The sequence below is a fragment of the Diceros bicornis genome, chromosome 13, assembly GCF_020826845.1.
Source record: "Diceros bicornis minor isolate mBicDic1 chromosome 13, mDicBic1.mat.cur, whole genome shotgun sequence".
Lineage (NCBI taxonomy): Eukaryota > Metazoa > Chordata > Mammalia > Perissodactyla > Rhinocerotidae > Diceros > Diceros bicornis.
Window position 1 is genome coordinate 26,284,999 of NC_080752.1, and position 24,830 is coordinate 26,309,828.

Here is a 24,830-nt window from a genome sequence, read left to right on the forward strand (position 1 = left end):
GTGCGCACTGGGATCTGAACCCGGGCCGCCAGCAGCGGAGAGCGCGCACTTAACCGCTCCGCCACGGGGCGGGCCCCTACTTCGGAGCTTTTAATGCAGTCTGCCTTTATTGTACTCCTTCATTTGTGTACTTGGTTAACCTTGCTGGTGTGTTCCCTTCTCTGTGTACGGCCCATGGCAGATGCTCAGTAAATACTACTCGAATAGACGAAGACAGGAATGGATGGATTAAATAAGCCTGAGTATCAGGAACCAACATGCACCTCCTACTGCCCCTGGAGAGGGAAAGTAATGCAGTTCATGTCTAAAGCACTCACCCAGTTGTGTGTACCAGTCTACCACTTACTAGGTTAATGTTGTCTACCACCTAAGGCTGTTGTCAGGATTAGATGAGTTAATACGAGTAAAAAAACTTTCATTAGTTCCTTGGCCCATAAACATTAGCCATTGTTTTTTTAAGTTCTTTTTTTTTTAAAGCTCATTTTTTTTTTTTTTGTGAGTGGGATCAGCCCTGAGCTAACATCCGTGCTAATCCTCCTCCTTTTTGCTGAGGAAGACCAGCTCTGAGCTAACATCTATTGCCAATCCTCCTCCTTTTTTTATTTTTCCCGAAAGCCCCAGTAGATAGTTGTATGTCATAGTTGCACATCCTTCTAGTTGCTGTATGTGGGGCGCAGCCTCAGCATGGCCGGAGAAGCGGTGCGTCGGTGCGCGCCTGGGATCCAAACCCAGGCCACCAGTAGCGGAGCGCACGCACTTAACCGCCAAGCCACAGGGCCAGCCCGCCATTGTTATTACAGTTATTATGACTTAGAGCACAAATGGACCCAGAGCTAGGGAGGACCCTTAAAAGAACAGGTAGTTTCTGCCTAGAATTCAATTTCTGTCTTCCCCCTGGCAAACTCCTACTCGTCCTTCAAAACCCAGCTCAAATATTATCTCCAAGTTTTTTCTAACTAATTAGTACAACTTTATTGAGCACCTTCTGTGGGTCAGGCTCTGGGCTTGACTCTGTGATTGCAAGAGAGCCAGAGACAGGGGCTGCTTTCCTGGAGCTCAGGATGACACTCCAGATAACTTTGGCCTAGGGAAAGAGGGCACTCTGGGGAAAATAACACTGGGATAAACAAGCACTCGCTAGGCCAAGAACTGCAGAGGCGCCCTGCTGGAAAGGCTCAGAGCCTAGTTTAACACTAGCCCACCCAAACCTACCTCTTTTTTGGGAACTGGGCTGGTGATAGGGGTGGGGGCCTCAAATATTTGGAACCTAGGATGTGCATTTCACTTCACCTGCGTTATTCCTTTGAAGTCTCACCCCATCACCGGGGGTCTGCCTTGTTTACCCAGGTGCTGAGGCTCTAAGAGGTCAGTAACTTGCCTGAGAGCCCCCAACCAGCCAAGGCAGGCCAAGGATTGAAGCCCTCTCCTGCGCTCTCTCAAACACTGAGGTGTCTGCGGAGGGGCGTCCGCTGCTCTCTGGCGCCCCCAATTGGCCGTCGAGGAAATGGGGCCGTGCAGACCCATTCCTGTCCCAGTCCCAGTCTGGCGGGAGAGACCTGACCTAGCCAGGGGGCCCCTGCACCCCTGAGGAGCCCACAGCCAAGGTCCTCGGGTCCCCACTCTGCGCGGCGCTCCCGCGGCTCCGTGCTCCGGGCACTGTCGTCCCGGGCGGGGTCTGGTCGGAGCCTCGGATCCTGGGCGCCATCCTTTGCAGGTACGGCCTCCCCTTCTCCTCTTCTCCCGGGCGGGGGGCGGAGTGGCAGTGGCCGGAGCCGCGGGCAGAGCGCCCGGCGCGGAATGGGTGTCGCCTGCGGGTCACCCAGAGGACACCGGGAGGGGAATTCCTGCGGTGGGAGTGAGGGGAGGTGGGAGAGGTGGAGGCAGGGGGAGGCTGGGCGTTGGGCAGGAAGCGGCCTGACCTTCAGGGGCCACCTGGGGGTGCAGGAGAGACTGGGAGGGCGGGCACAGGGCCATACTCTGGCCATACTCTGCGCCTGGCGCTCCGGACCCCAGCACTGGGCCCCAGCTGCTCCTCGCTCCATGACCGCTGGACGCCCCGTCGGGTCCAGGCCGGATAGGTAGGAGGGAGCCGGCGCGGGGCCGGGAGCCGCGGGAGCTGGCGCGGGCTCCGCGGACGGGCCCCTGCACCGTGCCCGCCCCGCCGCCTTCCTGCGCTGTCCCCGCAGATGTCGGGAGCTATCTTCGCGCCCCTGGAGGGCCCGGGCGCCCTGGACGCCGCGAGCGGCCACCCGCTTGTGTGCCCGCTGTGCCACGCGCAGTACGAGCGCCCGTGCCTGCTGGACTGCTTCCACGACTTCTGTGCCGGCTGCCTGCGCGGCCGCGCCACCGACGGCCGCCTCGCCTGCCCGCTGTGCCAGTGAGTGCCTCCAAGCCCCAACAGAACCCCCGCCCCCAACCAGGAGGGGAGATGGGCACCACCTCGGCTGGGACCTAAGCGCAGGGAGAGCAAGGCTCTGACTCCTGGCAGAGGCGGCTGGAGAAGCTGCACCCAGAGCGTACCTCTCCGCGGGAGAACGTGCAGGCTCTTGCCCATTTTCCAGATTAGGTCAACTGAGGCCTGGGGTTAGGGACCCAAGGCCTCCCAGAGAAGGTCAGCTGGCAAGGGCAGGGCTAGATCACATGCCTAGTTGCAAGACTCAGAGCTGCTGGAGTACGGGATCCTAGGACAGCATCAGGATTCTCCCTGTAACTCACTTCAGGGTCCCTGAAGTCTTAGGTCAACATAAGCAGGTTACCGAAGTGGCTCTAAGTTTGCCCAATGCAGTGAGAAGGGGTTGAGGGGAGGCTTCTGCCTTTGACACCAGGGGTCACCAACCATGGCCTCCCAGGATTCACCTGGGACTGGGCAGGGAGAGGGACAGGGTCAGAATGAGCACCGGCTGAAATATTTATAGCAGATGCCAGACTTGCAGGCACCCCACCTCCCACCCTATTTTTAGTCCCAGCCTGGAATGTGGGGGGTGGGAATGGAGGTAGGGAGCCATGGGGAAGGGGCATCTGGATCTTGGCTGCAGCTTCTCCGCAGACACCAGACGGTGCTGAAGGGCCCCAGCGGGCTCCCCCCTGTGGATCGGCTGCTGCAGTTCCTGGTGGACGGCTCAGGGGATGGCATGGAGGTGGTGTGCTGTGCCAACTGCGACCTGGAGTGCAGCAAGCAGGCAGGGGCGCCTGGCGGGGGGGGGGGGTGTGGGAGGCGGCGAGGGTGCAAGGCTGCATGGTCCTGATGCTGGCAGTGTGTGCCCAACATGTCCTCAGGGGATTATCCATCAGTGGATTCTCCAGCACCTCTCTAAGGCATCCTGGATCCCAAATGTGGGCCCCATTTTACAGGTGGGAGACTGAGGTCCAGAACAAGTGACTTGAGCCAATAGCCAGATGATGGCAGAGGTTAAAGCCATTAAATTTGGGGTGCGCTTACTGGTCCCAGCTCAGGGTGGAGTTGTGAACTAGCATAAGAAGGGCATTCCAGTGCACATGCCTGGGCCGGTCCTTGAGGGCCCTCTGCTCACAGCTACCTACAGCCCAAAGGGGAAGGGAGGACAGCATGCTGTTGTCTCTCCCCGAGTCTGGGAAAGCCAAGAAGCAGAGTCTGGGCTTCAGGCTGAGCTGTGAAGGGCACACGGGACTCTGGCCTATGGAGGCTGGACGGGGTAATCCGAGTCCCAGAAGGACAGCCCTGGAGGAGCAAAAGCTCAGGGTGTGCTGGGCAAGTGCTGGCAGGTGTGACCCAGAGTACAGAAAGACCAGCAGGAGGCAGGGAGAGCAGAGAGGAAATGGCCTTGAATGCTGAAGTACGGAGCTGGGGTCTGTGCTTTCACAGCCGTTGCTGGGGTCAGTGCCACTGCTGCAGCCTGAGCCCTGGACTCTTGGCCCTGGGTCCGGCCTGGGGAAGGGAACCTGCAGGCCCTCATTCTCTTTCCCCTCCCAGCCAAGTTTTGACTCCAGATGGCCAAGGTGGACACTGCTATTTGGTTACTATTGAGGGTGCCTGGGGGGAGGGAGAAATCTTTACACACACACATTTTTGTTGTAGGTAAAATGTTTTGCAAATGCAGCTTCTGCCCTCCCTCCTACCCCGTGTAATGGCCTCCCCAAGCCCATTCGGGTTCTTGTCCCTTACTGGACCTACTTACCTACTACTCTCTGAGCCTTGGTGTCCCCATTTGTAAACTGGGTATATTACAGCACTGCGTCAGGATTACATGAAAGGGCTGCATTTGGCCGCGCACCTACCCCAGGCTAGGACTGAGGCGCACAGTGACACGCGGAGGCTGCAGTTCCCGTGCGGGCGGTGGTCGGGCTCAGACGCCCCAACCCACTGGCGGGCTGACCCGGAGCTCTGTCTGCAGGATGCGGAGACCACGTACTTCTGCAACACGTGCGGGCAGCCGCTGTGCGCGCGCTGCCGTGACGAGACGCACCGGGCACGCATGTTTGCGCGCCACGACATCGTGGCCCTGGGCCAGCGCAGCCGCGACGTGCTCCAGAAGTGCAGTGAGTGCGGTGTGCGGGGTGGGAGCCCGGGCCGCCGGTGGGCACTGCCCGGAGCCCTCACCGCCGCCTTCGCCCCAGCGCTGCACGCGGAGCCCTACATCATGTTCTCCACCGACAAGAAGTCGCTGCTGTGCATCTGCTGCTTCCGGGACATGCAGGGGTGGGTAGAGGGAGTGGGAGGTGAGCGGGCCAGGGGGCGCCCGGGAGCGAGGCTCACTCGCAGGCTCCTGGCAGGGAGAGCCGGGCCCACTGTGTGGATCTCGAGTCGGCCTACGTGCAGGGCTGCGAGCGGCTGGAGCAGGCGGTGCTGGTGAGTGTGGAGTGTCCGGTGCACTGGGTCCGGGGTCGGGGACCAGCGCGTTCACAAGCCTGAGGCAGCCCGCTCCCCAGGCCGTGAAGGCCCTGCAGACGGCCACACGGGAAGCCATCACGCTGCTGCAGGCCATGGTGGAGGAGGTGCGACGCAGCGCAGCGGAAGAGGAGGCTGCCATCCACGCCCTCTTCGGCAGCATGCAGGTGAGGGGTAGGGGGAACCAGACAGCCATAGGCTGAGCATCCTCATCAGCCATGAGCCGTGCCCATGACAAAGCGCAGGCCCAGGGAGCCCTCGTGGAGTTTCAGTGTAGCAGGGTGGCAAGCATTGAACCAAAGCATTGAGCTACTTCAGGAGTTACTTCATCAGTTTTGGGGAGAGTTCCAGAGGGGGAGCCAGGGCCTGCCCTAGGCTGCTGCTGGGGGTGGGGCGGTCAAGGAAGACTTCCCCCAGGAGGTGACATTTAAGGTGAGGGCATAGGGCTCTCAAGCAGCAGGATGCAGCAAGGAAGCCCTCTGGCTCTGGTAGCAGGGCAGGTAGGCTGGAGAGAGAGCCAGCCTAAGCAGCTGTGTGGCTGGGGCCCAGGGGAGTAGGAGAGTGCTGGGAGGTGGCAGGGCTGGGATGCTCAGGCAGTAGCAGACTGTCTCTCCCAGGACAAATTGGCAGAGAGGAAAGTGCTGCTGCTGCAGGCTGTGCAGAGGTGAGTGGTGGCGGGGTCTCCACCCGCTGCTCCTTGGCATCCATATACCTAGCTCATAGCCTGGGCTTGGCCAGGCCCTGCCCCACCCTGGGGAGCAAGACATCCAGGTGTCCACCTGGTGAGGAGGGCAGAGTGGCTCAGGGCTCACAGAAGGATGACAGAGAAGGATACACAAAGCTGGTGGGGAGATGGAACCACCCAGTTCTGAGGCCCCCCCTGGGTGGGGGTGGGCAGCCCTCCCCTTGGAGATGAGGCTGGCTGCCCCTCCCCCAGCCAGTACGCAGAGAAGGACAAGGCCTTCAAGGAGCAGCTCTCCCACTTGGCCACTCTGCTGCCCACCCTCCAGGTAAGGGGAGCTGGGGATGCAGAGCTGGGCACCTGGCCCCAGGGCCCCTCCCCGGGCCAGGCACTGAGCAGTGTCCCTCCCACAGGTTCACCTGGTCATTTGCTCCTCCTTCCTCAGCTTGGCCAACAAGGCCGAGTTCCTGGACCTGGGCTACGTGAGTCCCCCCAGCTCCTGCGGGGTCTCCCCTCCCCACCAGGAGCCCACCCTGCACAGCAGAGACCGCCATCTCAGAGCTTGGCAGTCTGTCACCTGGAGGCTGGTCCAGGGGTCCCTGGGCTTACTTTCCCCTCCTCCATGCCATCATCCACAAACCCTTAAGGGGCAAGCTGAGTCCCTTTTAAAAAGACAGCAAGCCTGGAAGGGAACATATGCCTCCACACCCCCAACGTGCAGAGTGTCTACTGGAGTCCGGCCACCCCAAGCTTGCCTGTGGATTTGGGGGCGGGGGTGGTGTGGGGTTCCGGACCAGTCTCAGGGAAGGGTTGGAGCCCCCAACGGACATCAGGTAAAGTGCCAAAGACAGGCTTGCCCTCGGGCCTCCCCCCTCACTGTCACCACCACCTTCCGCCGCCTGAGCGCCCTCCCCCGCGCCGCAGGAGCTGATGGAGAGGCTGCAGGGCGTCGTCACGCGGCCGCATCGCCTCCGGCCGGCGCAGAGCAGCAAGGTGCGAGGGCGCGCCAGTGGGCCGGGGGCGGGGTCCGCGGGGCCTGGAGGCCGCCTCACGACCGCGTCCCGCCCCCCAGATCACCAGCGACCACCGCGCCGAGTTCGCGCGCTGCCTGGAGCCGCTGCTGCTGCTGGGGCCGCGCCGGGCAGCGGGTGCCGGGGCCGGCACCAACACGTGAGCAGCGGGGGCGCCCTCCCCGCCGCCAGGACGGGGGGATGGGGATGGCACAAGGTCCCCATCAGGGTGGGGGGCCGCAGAGTGGCCGGGAAAGGCCGAGCGCCGCTCTCCCCGGCTCACCGAGCTCCCAGCGCAGTGTCTGGGCACTGACAAGGGCCACGCGGGAGGGCGAGTCCGCCCAGCCGGGAAACAGCCGTCGGGGCCGCCTCAGATGAGAAGCCCGTGGCAGACCTGGAGCGGAGCCTGCCGCGGGAAGACCGAGAGGACGCGGGGGCTGCCCCCAACCGCCACTGCAGCCTTGGCTACCAGGCTGGGGCGCCTGAGGACGGAAGGGAAGGGGCAGCTTGGGGTGGTGCCTGACTTCCAGGCCCTAGTGTGGGGAGCCAGAGACCCCGGAGGAATGGGAAGAAATGCCTAAGCTGGATATGTGTGCCGAGGGCCCCAGTCCCCCAGTCAAGGGAGACTTGGCATCAGGCCCAACTTGCAAGGTCCAGCGTCTGTCAGTGAACATACCGTTTACTCGGGACTAGCCCCTGATGACATCCTGATGGACTCGTCTGAACACTGACATCACCCTGGGGATTTTTTAAAATACCATGCTGATGTCACTGGGCTTGGGTGTGGCCTTGCATCGGCCTTGCACCTGGCTTTTGCAGGGCTCCCACGGGGTTCTAATGTGTGTCCAGGTTGAGGGCTAAAGAGCCCTGGGAGGCTCTAGGGGTGGGGGCAGACCCTCCCAGCCCCCCACATCTGCATCCACACTGGCTCTCTCCTCAGGCTAGCAGGGGGCTCGGGCCCCAAGGTGCTGATGGGTCCCAGCTGCCCTTCCCCGGTGGGACAGATGTTGAAGTCACCGGTCCAAAAGCCCACACTGCACCGGTCCATCAGCACCAAGGTGCTGCTGGCCGAGGGCGAGGATACACCCTTCACGGAACACTGCCGCCACTATGAGGACTCCTACCGGGTGAGGGGGCCAGGGACCTGCGGTCTGGGAAAGGCCCCAACCCATCCTCACCAAGGTGCAGCGATGGTCTAATCTAGTCCTGGCCACCCGGCCTGAAAGCCATCCCTCCACCGAGTCCCCGACAGTGGACACAGCCTGCAGGAACCACAGGCACTCACACGGTCTCTCTGCGCAGCGCCTGCAGGTGGAGATGCAGAACCTGAAGGACCAGGTACAGGAGTTACACCGGGACCTCACCAAGCACCACTCGCTCATCAAGGCCGAGATCATGGGAGACATCCTGCACAAGTCCCTGCAGGTGGACGCGCAGATCGCCTCGGAGTACGCTTCCGTGGAGGGGATGAGAGCAGTCTTTCAGGAGGTAGCCCCTCCCGAGACGCCTAACTCCCCTGCACCCCCACCTGTCAGCATATGCATGGGCCACTCCAAGACAGGGAGCGGGAGAAGGAGAACCTTGGCCTCATGCCCCATGAGGCCCTCGTGCGGCAGGCTCTAGAACCTGGGTCTTTGCCGCCTGGAACCACGTGAACTGGCTGGGTGTGCTGTACGGCTCTGAGTAGATAGAGAATGGAAATGCCACGGATGGAAGTTCCAACTCACCACATGTGACATCCAACTTACTTTCTCTTTCAGATTTGGGAGGAATCCTGCCAGCGGGTGGCTAACGAGCAGGAGATTTATGAAGGTCCCAGGCAGCTGCTGCTGGGTGCACCCCTGTCCCAGAGCTAACGCACGTGTAGCAGGGGCAGGAATCAGTTACCCACTAACCAGATACCAACCCCCATGCTCCTCCCCTTAGCTCTTGACCTTGCCTCACAGATGCTAACTGGCCCCAAAACGATGCATCTGAGGTCAGGATTCAGTAAGTAGAATGCCCTCACAAGTCTTACCTTGTTCTTTAATGAAAGAGGTAATCAGTGAAATAGTTGGGATATTTAGGTGTGAGGTTTGAGAGTAAGAATCTGAAGCCAACAAGACCCAACACTCTAGCCTTGACCCCCACAGCCCAGCTCCATGACCTTCTCCAGCTGAAGCAGGAGAATGCCTACCTGACCACCATCACCAAGCAGATCACGCCCTATGTGCATTCCATTGCCAAGGTGAAGGAGCGGCTGGAGCCCAGGTGAGATGAGGGGTGTTCCCAGGGGAGCCAAGGCACTTCAGAATGTGTGTGGGAAAGGTGCCACACATTTGGAAGAGCCCCTTTCAGGGAAGTCAGCAGGCCAGGTCATAAGAGCTTTAATCAGGCATCTGGGTGGACCAGGTGGTGGACATCTGCAAAAACATAGTGCGAGTGGGCTGCTCTGAGTTTCTGCTTCTAGGCACACAATCACCCACCTCTAACCCCCTGGAGTAGGTCAAAGCAGAAGGTACTTCTTGGGGATGTAATGAGGGTCCTTAGCTGATCCAGGCAGCAGGACATGGAGGAGAGAGCAGAACTCCCTCAGCATATGGCTAAGCCAAGTCTAGACAAGAACCTGGAGCAGGCTCTCAGCACCATACTTGGGCATCAAAGGTGTTACAGAGGCAGAGGGATTTTGGTGGCAGGTCCTCAGTGTCCCTGTCTCTCAAGTCACTGGTCCCCAGGGTGGGCTGGTTGCTCTGTAGGTCTGGTGCACAGTGGCCAGCCTGGGCTCTCCTTCCACCACCCTCCTGGGGGCTCCATTTGCTGGGCTCCTGTCTGGGATCTCTTCTTTCCTATATCCCACGTTCCCTCTTTCATGGTTTGGTAGAGTCCATCTCCCAGTAGCTCCTTGAGAAAGGGTGCGTAGGAGGTACATTCAGGCTGGCACAAGCCTGAAATGTCTTTATTCTGCCTTCACACTTGACTGATAGCATTGCTGGGTATCGAATTCTAGATTGGAAATGATTTTCCTTTGAAGGCATTGCTCTATTGTCTTCTAGCTTCCAAGGTCGTCTTTGAAAAGTCTGAAGGCATTCCGATTCCTTGTAATGTGACCTACTTATTCTCTTTAGAAGCTTGTGGAATCTTCTCTGCTCCCAGTGTTCTGAAATTTCACATTGGTGATGGTCTATTTCCACCCATTAGGTTGGGTACTGATGAGTCCTTTCAATCTGGAAATTCACGTCCTTCGATTTGAGCCTATTTCTTTTTGAACTAGTTAGTTGATCTTTTTCTGGAATTCTTATTATTGGATTTTGGTTCTCCTGGGCTGGCCCTCTGGTTACCTTCCCTTTTTTCTGTCCTGTTTTCCATTTCTTTGTATTTTTGCTATATCTGGGAGATTTCCTCACTTATCTTCCAACCCTTCTATTGAGTTCTTTATTTTTGAAGAAAATTTCCAAAAGCTCTTTTTAAAATTTTTGTTTTTAATTTCCAGGACCTTTTAAAATTTTATTATTTATTTATTTATTTTGTGAGGAAGATCAGCCCTGAGCTAACATCCGTGCTAATCCTCCTCATTTTTGCTGAGGAAGACTGGCTCTGAGCTAACATCTATTGCCAATCCTCCTCCTTTTTTTCCCCCAAAGCCCCAGTAGATAGTTGTATGTCATAGCTGCACATCCTTCCAGTTGCTGTATGTGGGACGCGGCCTCAGCATAGCCGGACAAGCGGTGCGTCAGTGCGTGCCCGGGATCCGAACCCAGGCCGCCAGTAGCAGAGCATGTGCACTTAACCGCTAAGCCACGGGGCCGGCCCATAAAATTTTAATTATTTTGATTTTCCAGGAGCTCTTTTTTGTACCCTGTTCTTTTTATACAGCATTCTCTTGTTTCATGGACACAGTATCTCCCCCTCTGAGGCTGACAGGTGTTTTCTTGTTTCTGTTTTTTAAGTTTCCTTCTCCCTGAAGGCTGTTTCCTCCAAGTTACTTTTTGTTTGCTTAGGTTTCTATCTTCCATGTTAAAGCTCTTCTCAGATGTCGGGAAATCTTTGAGTATCTGCTCATATTAGGATTTGGGGGGAGGGGAGCCAACTGGAAGCTCTGAGCACCTGGGTGGTGCTTCACTGTAGGGGACCTGGGGGGCAGGGGTTTTGTTTGCTGTTTTTTGGAATGCCCCAGTGTCAGTTATGGGTCTTCTCTCAGTTTCCTTCCTGGAAGGTCACTGTGTGGAGCATTTGCACGCACACCTGATTTTGTGGTTTTCAGGAGTTCTCACCTGTGGGTTGGACCCTCTCAGAGACTCTCTTCAGACTTCTGTGGGGTGGGGAGGGCAGTAGGGATCTTGACTGTCACTGTCCTATTTCAGTCCCACCCTCCCTGTGGCAGAGGCAAGGCGCCAGTTCCTGGGCACCTGAGGATTCTGTGGTGTGAACTGGGTTGGGCCTCAGCTTGTCCCGCTGTCTGCTTGGAACTCAGATTTCTCAGATCTGCCACATTAGTTACCACTCATCCGCATGCTCTCCAGCTCCAAAAATTTTGGTGTTATCTTTTCCTGTTCTTAATCTGGAGAGGTGTTTTCCCCTTGTTGTTTTGGTCTCTTTACTAGTTTTAGTGAGTTTTGAGAAGAAGGAAAATTAGAGTGTGTGTGTGTGCAGTCACCATATGTCCAGAACAGCCAAGCCCCCTTTTAAGTGACTATTTTAACATGTCACACTAAGAGGTTAAACCTAGCATACCTTTGCACAGTTTTGATCAAAGCCCCGTCTACCCACGACTAGCTGCAGTGTTTCCTCCTTGGCTGACATTCAAAGTAGTTTACTGCAAATACTGTGTGATTCCATTCATAAAACCTCAAAATCAGGCAGAACTGTCCTCTGGTGTTAGCAGTCGGGATGGTGACTATCCTGGGGGGCCTCTGGGTGGAGGTGACGTTCTGGGTGCCGCCTGCCCAGCTCGTCAGTGCACATGCTAAGCTGTGCTCTTATCATTTGCACGCTTTCCCTCTGCGTGCTCTGCTTCCGTGAGAAGCTGGCTTCAAGTCATGCGCTCCTGCGTGTCTGCAAGGGGCAACATGCTGGCAGAGCCACGGCTCTGCGGGCAAATCCCCTCTGCAGTCAGTTTCAGCAAACGGAAAGGAGCCCAGCTCCTGGAGATTCGGGGTGAGGAGGCCCCTCTTTCCAGGTGTCTGGAGTTGCCACCTCTGCTTCCTCCCCTCCTACTGCTGGCAACCCACTCCAACCCCACCCACCCACCTGAGCCCACCCATCCCCCAAATCTGCTCTGGTTCCCATCATCAGCAACGTTTCGGCCTCATCCCTTGGCCTCTCACCAGCACTCGTGAGCGTGGACTATCCACCATCTCACCATGCTCATCTCTTGCTGCTGAGACACCCCGCCCTCTGGTTCCCCTCCTGCCTCTCCAGCCATTCCTTCCTAGTCCCTTTGGCCAGCTCTGCTCCTCGGCTCAATGCCCAAGAGTCACTTTTCCCCAGGGCTCAGTCCTAGGCCTTATTCTCATCCTAACCCCTCTCCTTAAGGGGCTTCATCCTGTCCCCTGGTTTAAAACCCCATCATGACGCAGACGACCCCTAATCCCTCTCCCTAGCACAGACTGTCCCGAGCTCCAGACACATCACCACTGCCCCCTCCTGGGGGTCTCTGCTTGGATGTCTCACAGGCACTTCAAATCCCACAATGGCCAGCAGAACTCAGTGTCCTCCCCCGAACATGCTACTCCCGCTTCACCTCAGTAAATGGCATCCCAGTCACATGGGTGCTCAAGTAAAATCCCCAGGGGAGATCCTGGATTCCTTTCTTTCCCTCAGCCCATTTCCAACCCATCCCCAGTTTTGTTGACTTGACTCTGCCTCAGTCCACCCACTTTGTCTCCACTGCTGCCCCTAATCCAAGCCATCATTGTTACCTCTCCCACCCCCCCAGCCTCTCCAGCATGTCACACAGCCAGCAGTCTTTTTAAAGTCTCTACTTCCCGTCACACCGGGGCTGGAGAGCCCTTTCGGGACCTTCCCTGCCTACCTCTGACCATGACCACACCCCAGTCACGATGGCCGTTCAGTTCTCAAAGAAGCTGGACTAGCACCCAAACTTCTGGGCCTCTGCCTGGAATGTTCTTGCTTCAGATTGTCCAGTGGATCTTCATTATTCAGGTCTCATCTTGAATGTCAACCACCCTATTAAAGCTCTGTTCACTGGCATTCCCCACTGCCTGGCCCTGCTGTGCCTCCTTCCCAGCCTTGGCATGTCTCCTCAACCAGAACGTAGCTGGCCCTGGCCTCTCTTGTCCACTACTGCACCCCGGCCCTGGCGAGTCGCCAGCCCTCAGCAAATATGTGAGGACCAAAGCCCTGGGCGGGCCCTTGAGTGTGTGCCTCAGTTTGGTTTTTGTGCCAACAGTGAGCTGAAAGACATGCAGTGGGCTGGCTCTGCTCCTTCAAGACTCCTGGTAACTGCTTTCTCCGGCATAGGTTTCTGGCGCCCGGGGATGAACGGTCAGAGCATCCCCAAAACATGTATGACAGCAGCGTGAGTGGCGAGACCCAGGCCAGGTGAGTCAAGTCCTTCCAACCCCAGCGGGCAAACAACTTAGTCTCAGAGAGGGATACAATGACAAAGCCAGACCCCGCGTTTTCCTTTCCCTTTGGTCCTGCTGAGCAGCTCTGCAGCCTCAGCTGGGCCTCAATTTGTAAAATACCAGGTCGGAGAGGTTCTTAATCTGGACGGTGACTTCACAGATGACAGATGTGACTCTGATAGACAGGACCCACATTCTGTGACTGCAGATGCCACGGTTGCTGCCTGCACCGCTTACACCCCCGAGAGCTGCAGGCGCTGCACACGGTCTCACAGGCACTTCCACCAAGTGACCCAGCACACTTTTGTGGGCAACGGGGACTGAGGGGTATTTCTTGGTGAGAGCATTACTATTCATCAGAGCCACAGTGTTTGCCAAAATACTTGCCGGAGGAAGAAAGGAATGTGCATTAACAGATACGTCACTGTCACAGGCTGATCCTGGAGTATTTTGCTCTCAGCAAAATGTGTTAGTCACGGGGCGGAGAATGGAGTGGTAGGAAGTCAGCTGGGAGAGCCTAGAGGGCGTGGGGAGGCCTGCTGCTGTCCAGAGTCACAAGTAGTTGGTGACGGAGCAGAAATTAGTCCCACCCTCCCTGGCACCCCGCTTAGCTTAGCTCGGATGCTCAGGGGAGTGTCAATTCAAAGCTTGTTGTCACCACAAGCTGCTGAAATAGCGTGAACTGCTGATGTTTTGGCAACTAAAAGTCATCAGAAACAAGGTAAGAATCCTTCAGAAGAGGATACAGTTCTGGGTCTGAAGATGTGGTCACCACTGGCGCCTTCCAGAAAGGGTTTCCAAATTTGGAAATTTGGATTTTAGTGCTGGGGTACAGTGAAATGGGGGAGCGAAACAGAAGAGCTCATGTTCAAGTGTTCCTTTAGGAATGATCCCGTAAGTGTCATGGACAAGAGAGAGAAGACCTCAGAGCCTAGAGGAAACAGCCGGACTCCGAACAGCCTCACAGAAGAGCCTCCACTGAAAAATAAAGATCCTCATAGACCGAAACCGAGAAATGGGGGCGACGTCCCCACACGGAGAGAGCGCCCCACTTAGCAAGTGGGACTGGTCCCAGGGGGTTAGGCGTTTTACAGCATGCACATCGAGACCAGGACATTTAAGAGAAGGTTGTTCTCATCATGACTATGTCTTTAAAGGGTAGTCATTTATCAGCAGTAAAACCCAGAACCTCTCTGACACATCCAATGTCAGATTCTTTGGCTTGGGCTAAGCTTCGCGTTCCCTATGTTGACATGGCATGAAGTCTTGGTCCTCATCACAGTGACTTGGGACGCCATCCCTGTCCACGTGGAAAGTGTTAAATGAGCGAACATCCAGCCTCAAGCCCCTCGCCCGTCCAGCGTCTCCCTAGTGTTCTGTGCCGGGTGGGCGTGCTCCTTGCAGGGTGTGCCGGTCTGAATCCTAGGTAACAAGACCCCACCACGTGCAGCACCTGCCCTGCCTCACGGGAACCCAGTTTCCCCAAATCACAGCCCCACTGTTAGTCGGGCGCTGCTGGAAAGTTCCACCCAGTAATCTGAGTACTCACTCAGCAAAAGGGAAAAACCTTCGCTCCAGCTTTTCTCTCTTTACAGCAAGGGCTGAGCACGGAAAGCAGAGGAGCCGCAGCTGGCATGTGCATGGCAGGAGACGGTCACCATGACAGCCTCTCCACTGCTTTCCCAGACTGCTGTCCTCTCCCATGTTCACCTTCTACTGAGTAAAGCGCAATTCAGCAGCAACTTTTCTCTAGTTTTCCATTCCTACACAGTACCCTGTTTATCAAGTGGGACTTAATAATAAATGCTTGAGAAGGAACATTTACCTGAATGACCTAAGATTTAAAGTTTGGGAGGCAGGGAACGGCCCGGTCGCGTAGTGGTTAAGTTCATGTGCTCTATTTCAGCGGCCCCGGGCTCACAGGTTCGAATCCTGGGTGCGGACCTACACACCGCTCGTCAAGCCATGCTGTGGTGGCACCCCATATATACAAAATAGAGGAAGATGGGCACAGATGTTAGCTCAGGGCTAATCTTCCTCAGCAAAAAAAATTAAAAAAATAAAGTTTGGGAGGCAAAATGATGTCCAGATAGTCACATTTTCAGCAAATATCAGCTTGATTTGGTGGTTCAAACAGCAAATGACTTGTATGTGCCAGGTAGGCCTGCATGTCAATACACTCATGCACCAGTCACCCCAACAGCCAACGCCTCTGCACCTGCTGTTTCTGAGCATTGACGTGCCCATTCCAGCATCACACACTTCCATGGGAGCCTGAAGGGCAGGAGGAACTTGTCATTACAGACTGGTTAGAGGCAGGAATTCAGAACTGAATTGAGTAGGCAAATACCTCTGGTCTTATGCTGTAGGTTCTGGACATTTCTTAGCCGGAAGTGACATGACCTTAGAGTTTCTACACCCCACACAATCACACTATTGTTCATAGTGAAATCAAGTACAGTTTTATTTAAGAATTGGAAAGGATAATCAGTATTCATGAAAAAAAATCCAATTTAAAATATTTAAATCAACATTTCTGCATGTAAAAAGAAGAGTAGAATTACTCCATTAAGTTACTCTCCTAGCTATGGGACAGCTTCCTTGGGAGCAAGCGCTAGGGACCACTCCTGATGGCCCGCCTTCCGAGCCCAGGACAAGGCATCAAGCTTGCACAGTGGGCACAAGCTTGCACAGCGGGGCACGGAGAACAAGCCTCTCCCACCACACTGGAGAGGTCGAGGCTGCCTAACCTCGCCAGCTCACTACAGAAGCAAAACACGGTGGGAGATCACCGCTATGTGAGGCAGTAAGAAAGTGCAAAGAGGGACAGTGGTTTACTGTACCTATCACGGAGGGGCTGCTACCAAAACGAGCTGGGGCCGAGACCCCCCTGAGCCTAATCTATGAACACAATGTGTTGGGATACTTCCCCGAGTATGCTGATCGCCCAGAGCGTTAAATAAACGGGAAGGATTAATAAAGGTTACAATTTACGTTCAAGAAGCAGTTTATACCAGTGGAGGGAAGGTGGGGTATGCTGCCTTTTGCTTTCTGCCAGGCTCACCCCACTCACTACCTTTTTTGTAAACTGCCATTCTCAGCCACAGCCTGCAAATTCTCATAAAATGTTTCATTTTATACTGCTTCAAAGTAGCTTTGTTCTGTGCAGTGCTTATTTTCCACTTAAGAATCTCCACTTTAAAACCTGCAATGGAAAAAGAAATCTCCTGACGGTTTCTTAATTTGAGGGAACTGGTGATGTGGCCTTTACCCAAAAGCTTTCGGGAATACCCAAAAAGCCTGTACCTCATTAACCTGATTCTCTGCCGTGTACGCTCACTGCTAAATTTATAAAGTTAAAAATAACCTGAAGATCTCAGTACTAGATGAAAGTCAATCACTTGCCAAATCCTGCCCCTAAGTAGTTCATCTTTTATCTCTAAGTAATTGCTGACTTCTGCCCTGGGATTATAAATTAGGGTGGGAATGTTCTTTCACTACCCCCGCCCACGGAACTGCTCTTTAAAGCAGAGCAGAATACAATGTCAAGCAGCATCTCGCTGCAAACACTAAGGCCTACCCTCTGAGCTCAGGCCTGGCAGGAAGGTGGGCTTTCTGAACCCGGCAGGTGGAGGAAGAAGAGATCAAATGCCAACACCTTCAGTCTTACCGTCCACCAAGCCAGGGGCCATCATTAGCTGCTCTCCATCTGTTAAAAAGACAACTTCATGACCCCCAGTGGGAATGAAAGTTGGGTCCAATCCTGCTAGATGAAGCAAGAAAGAACTTTCCCTCAAAGAGCTGGGGACAGCTGCCAAGACCCCAGCTACACCCTCCTCCACTTGCAGTCCTACCAAGTGGAGTTTACTTCGCTAAGTGTGGAGTGTGGTCTGGAGAACAAGTTTAGAACTGATTCAACTCAAGTTCCCAAACAGAGCAAGTGCATGCTGACGTCTCGCCTGGGAGCGTCCCCACCAGGGGAACCTGCTGTCAGGGGCTCCAGCAGCTGCCTTGGCCAGAGTCTGACTTCGAGACCCTTGTGAGGGCCAAGAGTGGAGTCTGTCTAGTTCTCACACCAGCAAGTGTCATACCAGTAATCCAAGAACCTGTGAACTCTTTGGTATATATAATAACAAAAAAATTAATTAGGCCATGAAATCTAGAAATAAGTAATATTTTGAGTTGGTAAAATGCTCTTTTGAACACACATTTCTGGTATCTGGTACAGTGAACCAAGTGTCCATTTTTGTGTAGCTCTTATACAGTATAGATTTCATTGATGTCGTCTCTCTAAGTATTAAAAATGTCTGACATTGTTCTTCTAAGTCTTCACAACACCCTGTGAGGTAGGTGGTATTCACCCCATTTTACAGATGGGGAGGTCTAGGCACAGAAAGGTTAAGTGGCTCCTCGAAAGCCGCGTGGCAAGGCATGGCGTGGCAGCAGAGCAGCACTCCAGCGGGGGCTGCCGCCGACTTCGTTAGTGCCACTACAGAACTGCACGGAAGGATTTCCCACTGAGAACAAGTTCTTATCTAGTCCAGAATTAAACCAGGGCCTTAAAGCTTCTATGTTTGACTCATAAAGCCAATCACTTTCTCCAAACTTGAAAAACAGAAATACTGACTAAATCTCAGTTGAGATTATTTGCTCTATTTAAGACCTTCATAAGTCAACTTGCTTGAATTTTGTAGTTGTATATACTCTCAAACCCTTTTGGAAAAGACAGTTTGAAATGGCATTAGGACGATGGAATTTTGAGAACATAGAAATCAATAGTTAATAGATTTAAATTGGACACAAAAATATATAAGCTATGGTAAAATAACAATAAAATCCCAAATAAATGGAGAGCAGTATTTCTCAATGTTTAAACAATGCCTTGCACAGAACAGGCGTTCAGTAAGCATTTCTTGGATAAAGGAAAAATGACACATCTTTGACATGCCTGTCACTGATAACAGCACCCTCTTGGGAGACCCCGGAAAGCCACAGAGGCCCACGGTCTCCCTGACCTGGGGTGCCCTGGTGACACAAAGCCACTTAGCCAAATCACCTGGAGGTATCCATGCTTCCTTTCTGCCAAATAAAAATTGGGACTATTAACACCACGAGTCCCCTTTGAATTTATACTGTTATTTATAAAAAATAGATATGTAAATACGATTAAATATAGGAGGAGCCAAAGTGCTTTATAAGGAAGTGTCTTTAAAATTCTATAGATGCTCATGCACTCAAGGACAGAAATAAGGAGGTTAAAGCTGTGCTGTCATGTTTTCCGGTTAAGATTTTGCATGTATTCCTAATGCTAATAAGCACTGACGCCCACACCCCTTGTCCTGCCGCAGAAGCCTTACTCATCGTGCTGAGTGAGCCCCCTCTCCCGAGGGGTCTTGGTCACAACCCACATGCACTGTGGCCTCGTGGGGGTCGAGCGTGGCCTGGGCTCTCACCAGGGCACTCTGGAGGGGCACTGTTGGGTATTGCTGTTATTTGCTCTTGTCCATCCTTAATCTACATCCTACCTCAACTCAGCCCAAGAACAGACTGCTCCGGGGGGGTCCTTTGGTCCTAAGGCCTTCTGACCATTCGGTCTTGAGTGATATTCCAGAAGAGTAACTGGTGACATATAAAATGATTAAGAAAATCCATTCTGCAGAGTGGCCGACCGGAGGCAGTTCTGTCCTGGGCTGCACAGAGTGGGAGGCCCCTCGGCCCCTGCCGTGTCATAGCTCCACCTTGACCCCCTTTATAAAAGGCAGGCCTGTGGGCACCCGCTTCTTATACTCCAGGTACTCGTCTCCAAAAAAGTGAATCAGTGAGATTTCCTCTTCTTCTGTCCGATCGCGGAAGAATCGCCACACTGTTAGAGCGTAGCCGACGCCGCAGATGGGATTGCACAGCATCACCTGAGAGAAGGAACACGAGTTGATCAGGGTCAGGGTGATCTGACACCGTGAACCACAGCATCTGCTTCTCTCAAACCCACAGAGGACTTCCTGCCAACGGCCCAAGGGACTCTCGAAACACTGTTAGGGTCTTTGAGAGTCAGGACCAGGGCGCCATTAACTGAAATCACACCATCACTTTCACATGAGAACTCAACACTCGTCACTGTAGCTTTCTTTCATGCCCTCTGCTGTTCCTCTTACCTGAGAGATATCTAAAAATTAAAAGAAAAGATCTACCTCTTGGATTTCAACCCTCAGTTTGGGGTGACGGCTCCTCCTCCTCCCACCTCCATGTGTGAACGACCATTCCATGCACACTGCCTTCCCACTTGGCTCCCAGCCCAGCACCTCCCTCCCCCTCACAGCTGCCTGGTCCCCTGCCCTGGCCTCCCACAGCCTGGCCCTGTACCCGATACACTGATACTTAACTGAGCTTCCCAAATCACTTCTTTCATCAAATCACTGCCCTGCTCAGAAAGCTCCAACGTCTAAGCCTGGAAAAGCAGTGCCTCGGCTCGCCTCTTCCAGCCCCCTGCCCACCGCTGTATACACTTTGATTGCCTCTTACTCCTTAGTCGTGGTAGTTCCACTTTTAGGAACATCTTGCCCACTGATCCATCCCAAACAGTCCTTCCAGGCCAAGAGTATCACCCAGCTCTCAGGAAAGCTTCCACTAACCACCCCTGCCCATTCTGAGTGACCCCTCCAGACACGTGTCCTCCCCAGGTGGGTGACTTCCACCAAGAGAAGCAGGCACACGCACCCGACTCCTGATTCTCTCCACTGTTTATGGAGCGCTTACCGTGTGCTTAGCATATGCTAAGCCCTTTATAACAATAAGCCACTCAACCCCACAGCAAACTTCTGAGGTGGTGCTGCTGTCCCCGCTTAATGCATGAGAAAAGGGAAGCCAAGTAGCCAATGTGAGAGCCAGGACGGGCCCGGTCAGCGACCCCAGAGCCTGTGCCCTCAGCTGGCAGACGCGGGCAGCTTCTCGGCATGCCCTGTAGCTGGCCTTCCCAATGGAGGCCACAACCCATTACTGAGCCATGAAACCAATTTAGTGCATCATAAACAGCATTACAATTAATAATAAGAAAATAGAGTGTTTTGTATACAGTAAGGCTAAGTATTGTTCCAGGAAAGACTTGTTCCACTTTTACAGGTGTATGCTGGGTCAGTGTAAAAGGATCTACAATCAAAGAAGTATGAAAAACTCTTTAGTTCTAGAGCACTTAGGTATATAGTTAGCATTTATGGCAAATTACATGCTTCAACTATAATGGATGTGTTCCCAAGGAATGATTGTTAATACGGGAATCTTAAGTTTCAGAAAAGCAAGTTTTAAAATAAATACTATGTGGTAAAACCTGGCCCTACTCCACCATTGGGGGGTCACCAGAGAGTCCCCATGGACCACGCACTGCGGATGGGACACCTGGGGGCCTAGACTGGATCTTCCCAAAGAGGTGACGAGTTTTCTAAGCACTACTCACATTCTCTGGCCAAGTCCTTCTAGGACTAAGAGAAGAGATACAAGAGACAATGGGCAAGAAACAAGGCTTGGTCTGCAGCCCGAGACAGACCAAACCTTTGTAGCTCACATTAAACTTAACACATTTAGGTTTAGTATTAGGTTTAGCTGAAAATCAGCTAAGCCACCACTTGTGTGGCAGAGGGCTGTCCCCAAAGCCCCATCTCTCCTCACCCGACTGGGGTGCTCCCAATCTAAGTTACAGAGGCAGAGAAGGATATGGCAGATGGGGTGACAGCACCCAAAATCACCGAGTTTACAAGTTTAGGACGCCCAGATTTTAGGTATATAGTAAAAAAGGTTACGGACTAAATCAGTTCTTTTGACCTTTATTATCACTTGAAACATGGCGGAGCACATGTACCTATTTAAAGAGGACCAACAACCTTGTGAATACACTAAAACCCAATGAATTGTACACTCTGAAATGGTGAATTTTATGATATGTGAATTATATGTCAACTAAAAACAAGTAAAAAAAATGTAAAGGAGACCAGTGCCGTATCTGATACTATACCTGGGTTCCGATACTCCAGTAAAACCACCCAACGTAAGAAGGATGCCGGAACCAAGCGTACACTCCGCTTGTCACCAGAGTATGGGTTTCTGATTTTTCATTCTGCACCACGTGGTTGAAATTGGAACCCGCTGTAAACATTGCCGCTTTCCTCAGACATTCTCCAAAGACCACCATCAGCAGCCCCGTGGCGCTGAGCCACGTGATCTGCTTCAGTTCTGCAGGAGAGACATTGGTGACACATGGGAAATGGAGACACTGGACTCTAGAGTTCCCCCTTCGAATACTAAACTTAACCCGCTTTTCCAAAGATAGGAACACTAGAAAACATACTAGTGGGCATTTAGCATTTGTCATCGCATTAAAACGTTAATTATAAGCAAAACACATTCCCCTAAGTTGTGCTGTTCATCCGTTGACTTTAAAGTGCCAACAACCCAATTAGAGCATCATGGCACAGCTGATGGGCTCTCAGCCCACGTCCCCCAGCCACACGCTCCCATCCTTCACTTGGGCACAAGCACAGCTTAGTGAAGCAGAGAAGGATCCAGTGTTTCCTGCCTTGGCCCTTTACTGAATCCTCGGAACCACACATTTTATTTAACTTGCTGTGGAAAGTTCAACCTGAGAGTAGATTCCAGATGCAGAGGTTTATGCTAATAAAATCTTCACATGACATTTCTTAAGTCACAGAAAACGAACAGATCCAAGTCTCCTCTGACTGTAAAATTAGGACTATCAAAGGCTGGGACTTCATATCAGATGGTTCACTACGTTATGCAAGGTTTAAAGCAAAAGGTCAACACATTCTTGATTCAAAATCCAGAAATGGAATTCACAAGCCGAGCTCGTCCTTTATAAAGAGCTTAGTGGGGATAGAGGTCCCAGGGAGATTACACCTGAGAGGCGAACCCACGTCACTGTCCTCAGGCCCAAGTGGAAGACACCCTTCTCCTCTCCAGAAGGACACTGACCTGGCCAAAAGATATTTTCAAGTGTGAACTCTATCCAAGAAGAAAGAGCAGCTACTGTATACTCCAGACTGTGATTCAGGAGAAAGGAATCCAAGGACAGACTTTTGGGATTGTTGACCGCTGTGACTAAGTATTCAGAATAGTGGAATAATGACAGGGAGCACATGTACCTATTTAAAAACAAAAAGACAGAGATGTAAGCTGGTGCAAGAGAATCAAGTTAGCCACAAGTTACAGTACGGATTTGGGCCTGCTGAACTGTCCCTGAGTTCTATAACAAGGTCCTATTGTCACCTGTCAGAGTGGACATCAGGGACCCATGTAGCATGACTCCCTCAGGTTTGCAGAAAGTGGGGTTGAAAGGAACTACATTTTTTGAATGTCACAGGCAAAACAAACAAACATAGGTTAGGAAGGCATTATGCCCCCTTCAGCCTTTTAAAAATGACACTACAGGGGGCTGGCCCCGTTGCTTAGTGGTTGGGTATGCGTGCTCCACTACTGGTGGCCCGGGTTCGGATCCTGGGCGCGCACCGACGCACCACTTCTCCGGCCACGCTGAGGCCGCGTCCCACATACAGCAACTAGAAGGATGGGCAACTATGACATACAACTATCTACTGGGGCTTTGGGGAGAAAAAGGAGGAGGATTGGCAATAGATGTTAGCTCTGGGCTGGTCTTCCTCAGCAAAAAGAGGAGGACTGGCATGGATGTTAGCTCAGGGCTGATCTTCCTCACAAAAAAAAAAAAATAGAAATAAATAAATAAATAAATGACACTACACACAATAAAACATAAAGGAGAAAAATATCAAAATAAAGCAGTGATGTATGCTGAATACAAAAATTCAACAAAACTGAAATAATTCCAGCAAAGAAGGATTCGATGGCTCAGGGTATTGATAATAGGAGATAAAGCTTTTTACCTTGAAGTCACTGGTTCATATCCAGGTCAGGGACTAGAAGGCTCAAGGGACTGAAATCATAGTGTACGGAAAAATCCTACATTGACCGTGGGGGATGCACTAGATGTTACCTAACAGAAATCAGAGACGGAAAAGGCCCGTGAAGACGAGCCAGAGCCTTGCCCCATCCTGTCACAGAGGACCTATACCCTTTCCGGGAAGGGCTCGTCACATCACTGAGGAGGGCACCTGTCAGGAGGGTGCCAGGGCGACCTCTTTCTGCCTGCAACAGAAGCAACCAATGGGCACGAGATCCAAGATTCGGGGATCTAGGTGGAAGCTAGAAAACTCAATTCCACGGAACCCTAAACAGCCTTCAGCCAGTCAGGGATGAGGAAATATCACTACTGACCCTCCGATCCGCCCATCCTTGCCTCAAAACCATTATTCCCAAAGTACTTACCAGCCAAAGTGATTCCAGGAAGACTGGCTAAAACTTAGCAGCATGCCGCAGCCGAACACAAAGCCAAGGAAACAAGCCCGGATGGCTATCTGAAACGGACCCGAAAGAGTCTCAGTCACTCGGCTGTTCTGGGCTGCAGGAGCAAACATCCTACTCCCTGGGATAAGTAGGCCACAGGCAAGCACGTAGAGCCCATTTGCTCAGAGGTTAAGAGGGTGAAGCAGGGCTGCCTGGGTTCAAATCCCAAGCCCACTCCTCTCTGGCTGTGTGGCCTTGGGGAAGTTACTTAACCTCTCTGGACCTCCGGTTTCCCCACCTACACAATGGGCATAATAATACTACCTACCTTTTAGGATTGCTGTGAGGATTGTCCATGTAAAGTACGTAAGAGTAAGCGCTACATAAGTTTTAGCTGCCATTACTATTATTGTTATTGATATTTTTACTCAGGACTGTGGGAAAACTGCGTGAACCTAGTTAATTGGCCGGCTTCTCCCAAGTCCATACAGCCAATCTGGTCCGGGCACCCGGGACTCTGCGCCCAGCCCCCTCCACGTAACTGCGGGGCCTTTGACCTCAGACTTGGCAGCAGGTAGGTCTCCACACCTTAAATTACATAAAAGAACTCGTGGGCTCGCTCATTCCCCATCCCAGCGCATCTGCCGCAGCTGCTGAACCGCACCAACTGCAATTTCCCACCCACTCCGCCGGGTGGAGGGGGCCCGCGCCCCACGTCCCCCGACCCTGGAGAAGCGGGGTCCCTCCTGCCACCTGAACTCGCGGCTACACAACACGCCCGGGGAGGCAGCTCCTCTTGCGGGCCCTTCTCCGGGCCGACCCCGACCCCGACCCCGGCGGCAAGGTGCCACGCGCAGCGCCCAATGCCCCCGGCCCCCGCCCCGGCCCCCGCCAGGCCCGCACCTGGTAGCGCGGCGGCCGGTAGAGCAGCAGCAGCAGCGCGTTGAGCCCGGCCACGTAGAGCGCCAGCGCGGTGCGGCCCTGCAGGCCGGCGCGCGTGAGCAGCGGCAGCGCGAGCACCGAGGCGCCCAGCAGGAAGGTGGCGAGGCTGAGGCGCGCCTCGGAGCCCGGCGGAGCCCGCGCCGCGCAGCCCGCCATGGCGCAGGGCGGCGGACAAGCAGGCGGCGGCAGCGCCGGCGGCAGCCCTGGGAAACCCGCCCGCCGCGCCTGCGCACTGCGCCGCCGACGCCGACCAGGAAGGGCAGCTGCCCGGAGCTGCGCGCAGCCCGCGAGCTCTCGCGATACCGCCGCGCCGCGGGGCTGGGGCCCGAATTTGGCGGGAGCGCCCCGCCCCGCGGCCCCGCCCTGCCGGCCCCGCGGCCCCGCCCTGCCGGCCCCCCGGGACC

The 24,830-nt window shown here is 53.9% G+C and overlaps 2 protein-coding genes across 2 annotated transcripts; one reads left to right on the forward strand and one right to left on the reverse strand.

Moving 5' to 3' along the window:
- The first annotated feature begins 1,977 nt into the window (after window positions 1-1,977).
- Window positions 1,978-15,574, forward strand: RNF207 (ring finger protein 207). Its single transcript, XM_058552763.1, has 17 exons — window positions 1,978-2,377; window positions 3,047-3,179; window positions 4,371-4,515; window positions 4,594-4,675; window positions 4,750-4,825; window positions 4,906-5,031; window positions 5,482-5,528; window positions 5,802-5,874; window positions 5,960-6,028; window positions 6,471-6,539; window positions 6,619-6,716; window positions 7,497-7,683; window positions 7,859-8,044; window positions 8,317-8,368; window positions 8,689-8,806; window positions 13,016-13,096; window positions 14,007-15,574. Exons 1-17 carry the CDS (start codon window positions 2,187-2,189, stop codon window positions 14,176-14,178), a joined length of 1,905 nt encoding a protein of 634 aa, XP_058408746.1. The 5' UTR covers window positions 1,978-2,186; the 3' UTR covers window positions 14,179-15,574.
- Window positions 15,569-24,602, reverse strand: ICMT (isoprenylcysteine carboxyl methyltransferase). Its single transcript, XM_058552762.1, has 5 exons — window positions 24,388-24,602; window positions 23,467-23,555; window positions 22,099-22,268; window positions 21,125-21,342; window positions 15,569-19,031 (listed from the first exon to the last, which is right to left on the reverse strand). Exons 1-5 carry the CDS (start codon window positions 24,580-24,582, stop codon window positions 18,849-18,851), a joined length of 855 nt encoding a protein of 284 aa, XP_058408745.1. The 5' UTR covers window positions 24,583-24,602; the 3' UTR covers window positions 15,569-18,848.
- Between the last annotated feature and the right edge of the window lie 228 nt (window positions 24,603-24,830).

What these genes read in the sequence shown, in the direction of transcription:
- ICMT (XM_058552762.1), bottom strand. Translation starts at nt 24,582, where the DNA reads ATGGCGGGCTGCGCGGCGCGGGCTCCGCCGGGCTCCGAGGCGCGCCTC. An exon ending in ACCGGCCGCCGCGCTACCAG is followed by an intron (nt 23,556 to 24,387) that starts GTGCGGGCCTGG and finishes GGTCCGTTTCAG; the next exon opens with ATAGCCATCCGGGCTTGTTT. An exon ending in TCCTGGAATCACTTTGGCTG is followed by an intron (nt 22,269 to 23,466) that starts GTAAGTACTTTG and finishes GTTTTTAAATAG; the next exon opens with GTACATGTGCTCCCTGTCAT.
- RNF207 (XM_058552763.1), top strand. Translation starts at nt 2,187, where the DNA reads ATGTCGGGAGCTATCTTCGCGCCCCTGGAGGGCCCGGGCGCCCTGGAC. An exon ending in CTCTGCTGCCCACCCTCCAG is followed by an intron (nt 5,875 to 5,959) that starts GTAAGGGGAGCT and finishes TCCCTCCCACAG; the next exon opens with GTTCACCTGGTCATTTGCTC. An exon ending in AGTTCCTGGACCTGGGCTAC is followed by an intron (nt 6,029 to 6,470) that starts GTGAGTCCCCCC and finishes CCCGCGCCGCAG; the next exon opens with GAGCTGATGGAGAGGCTGCA.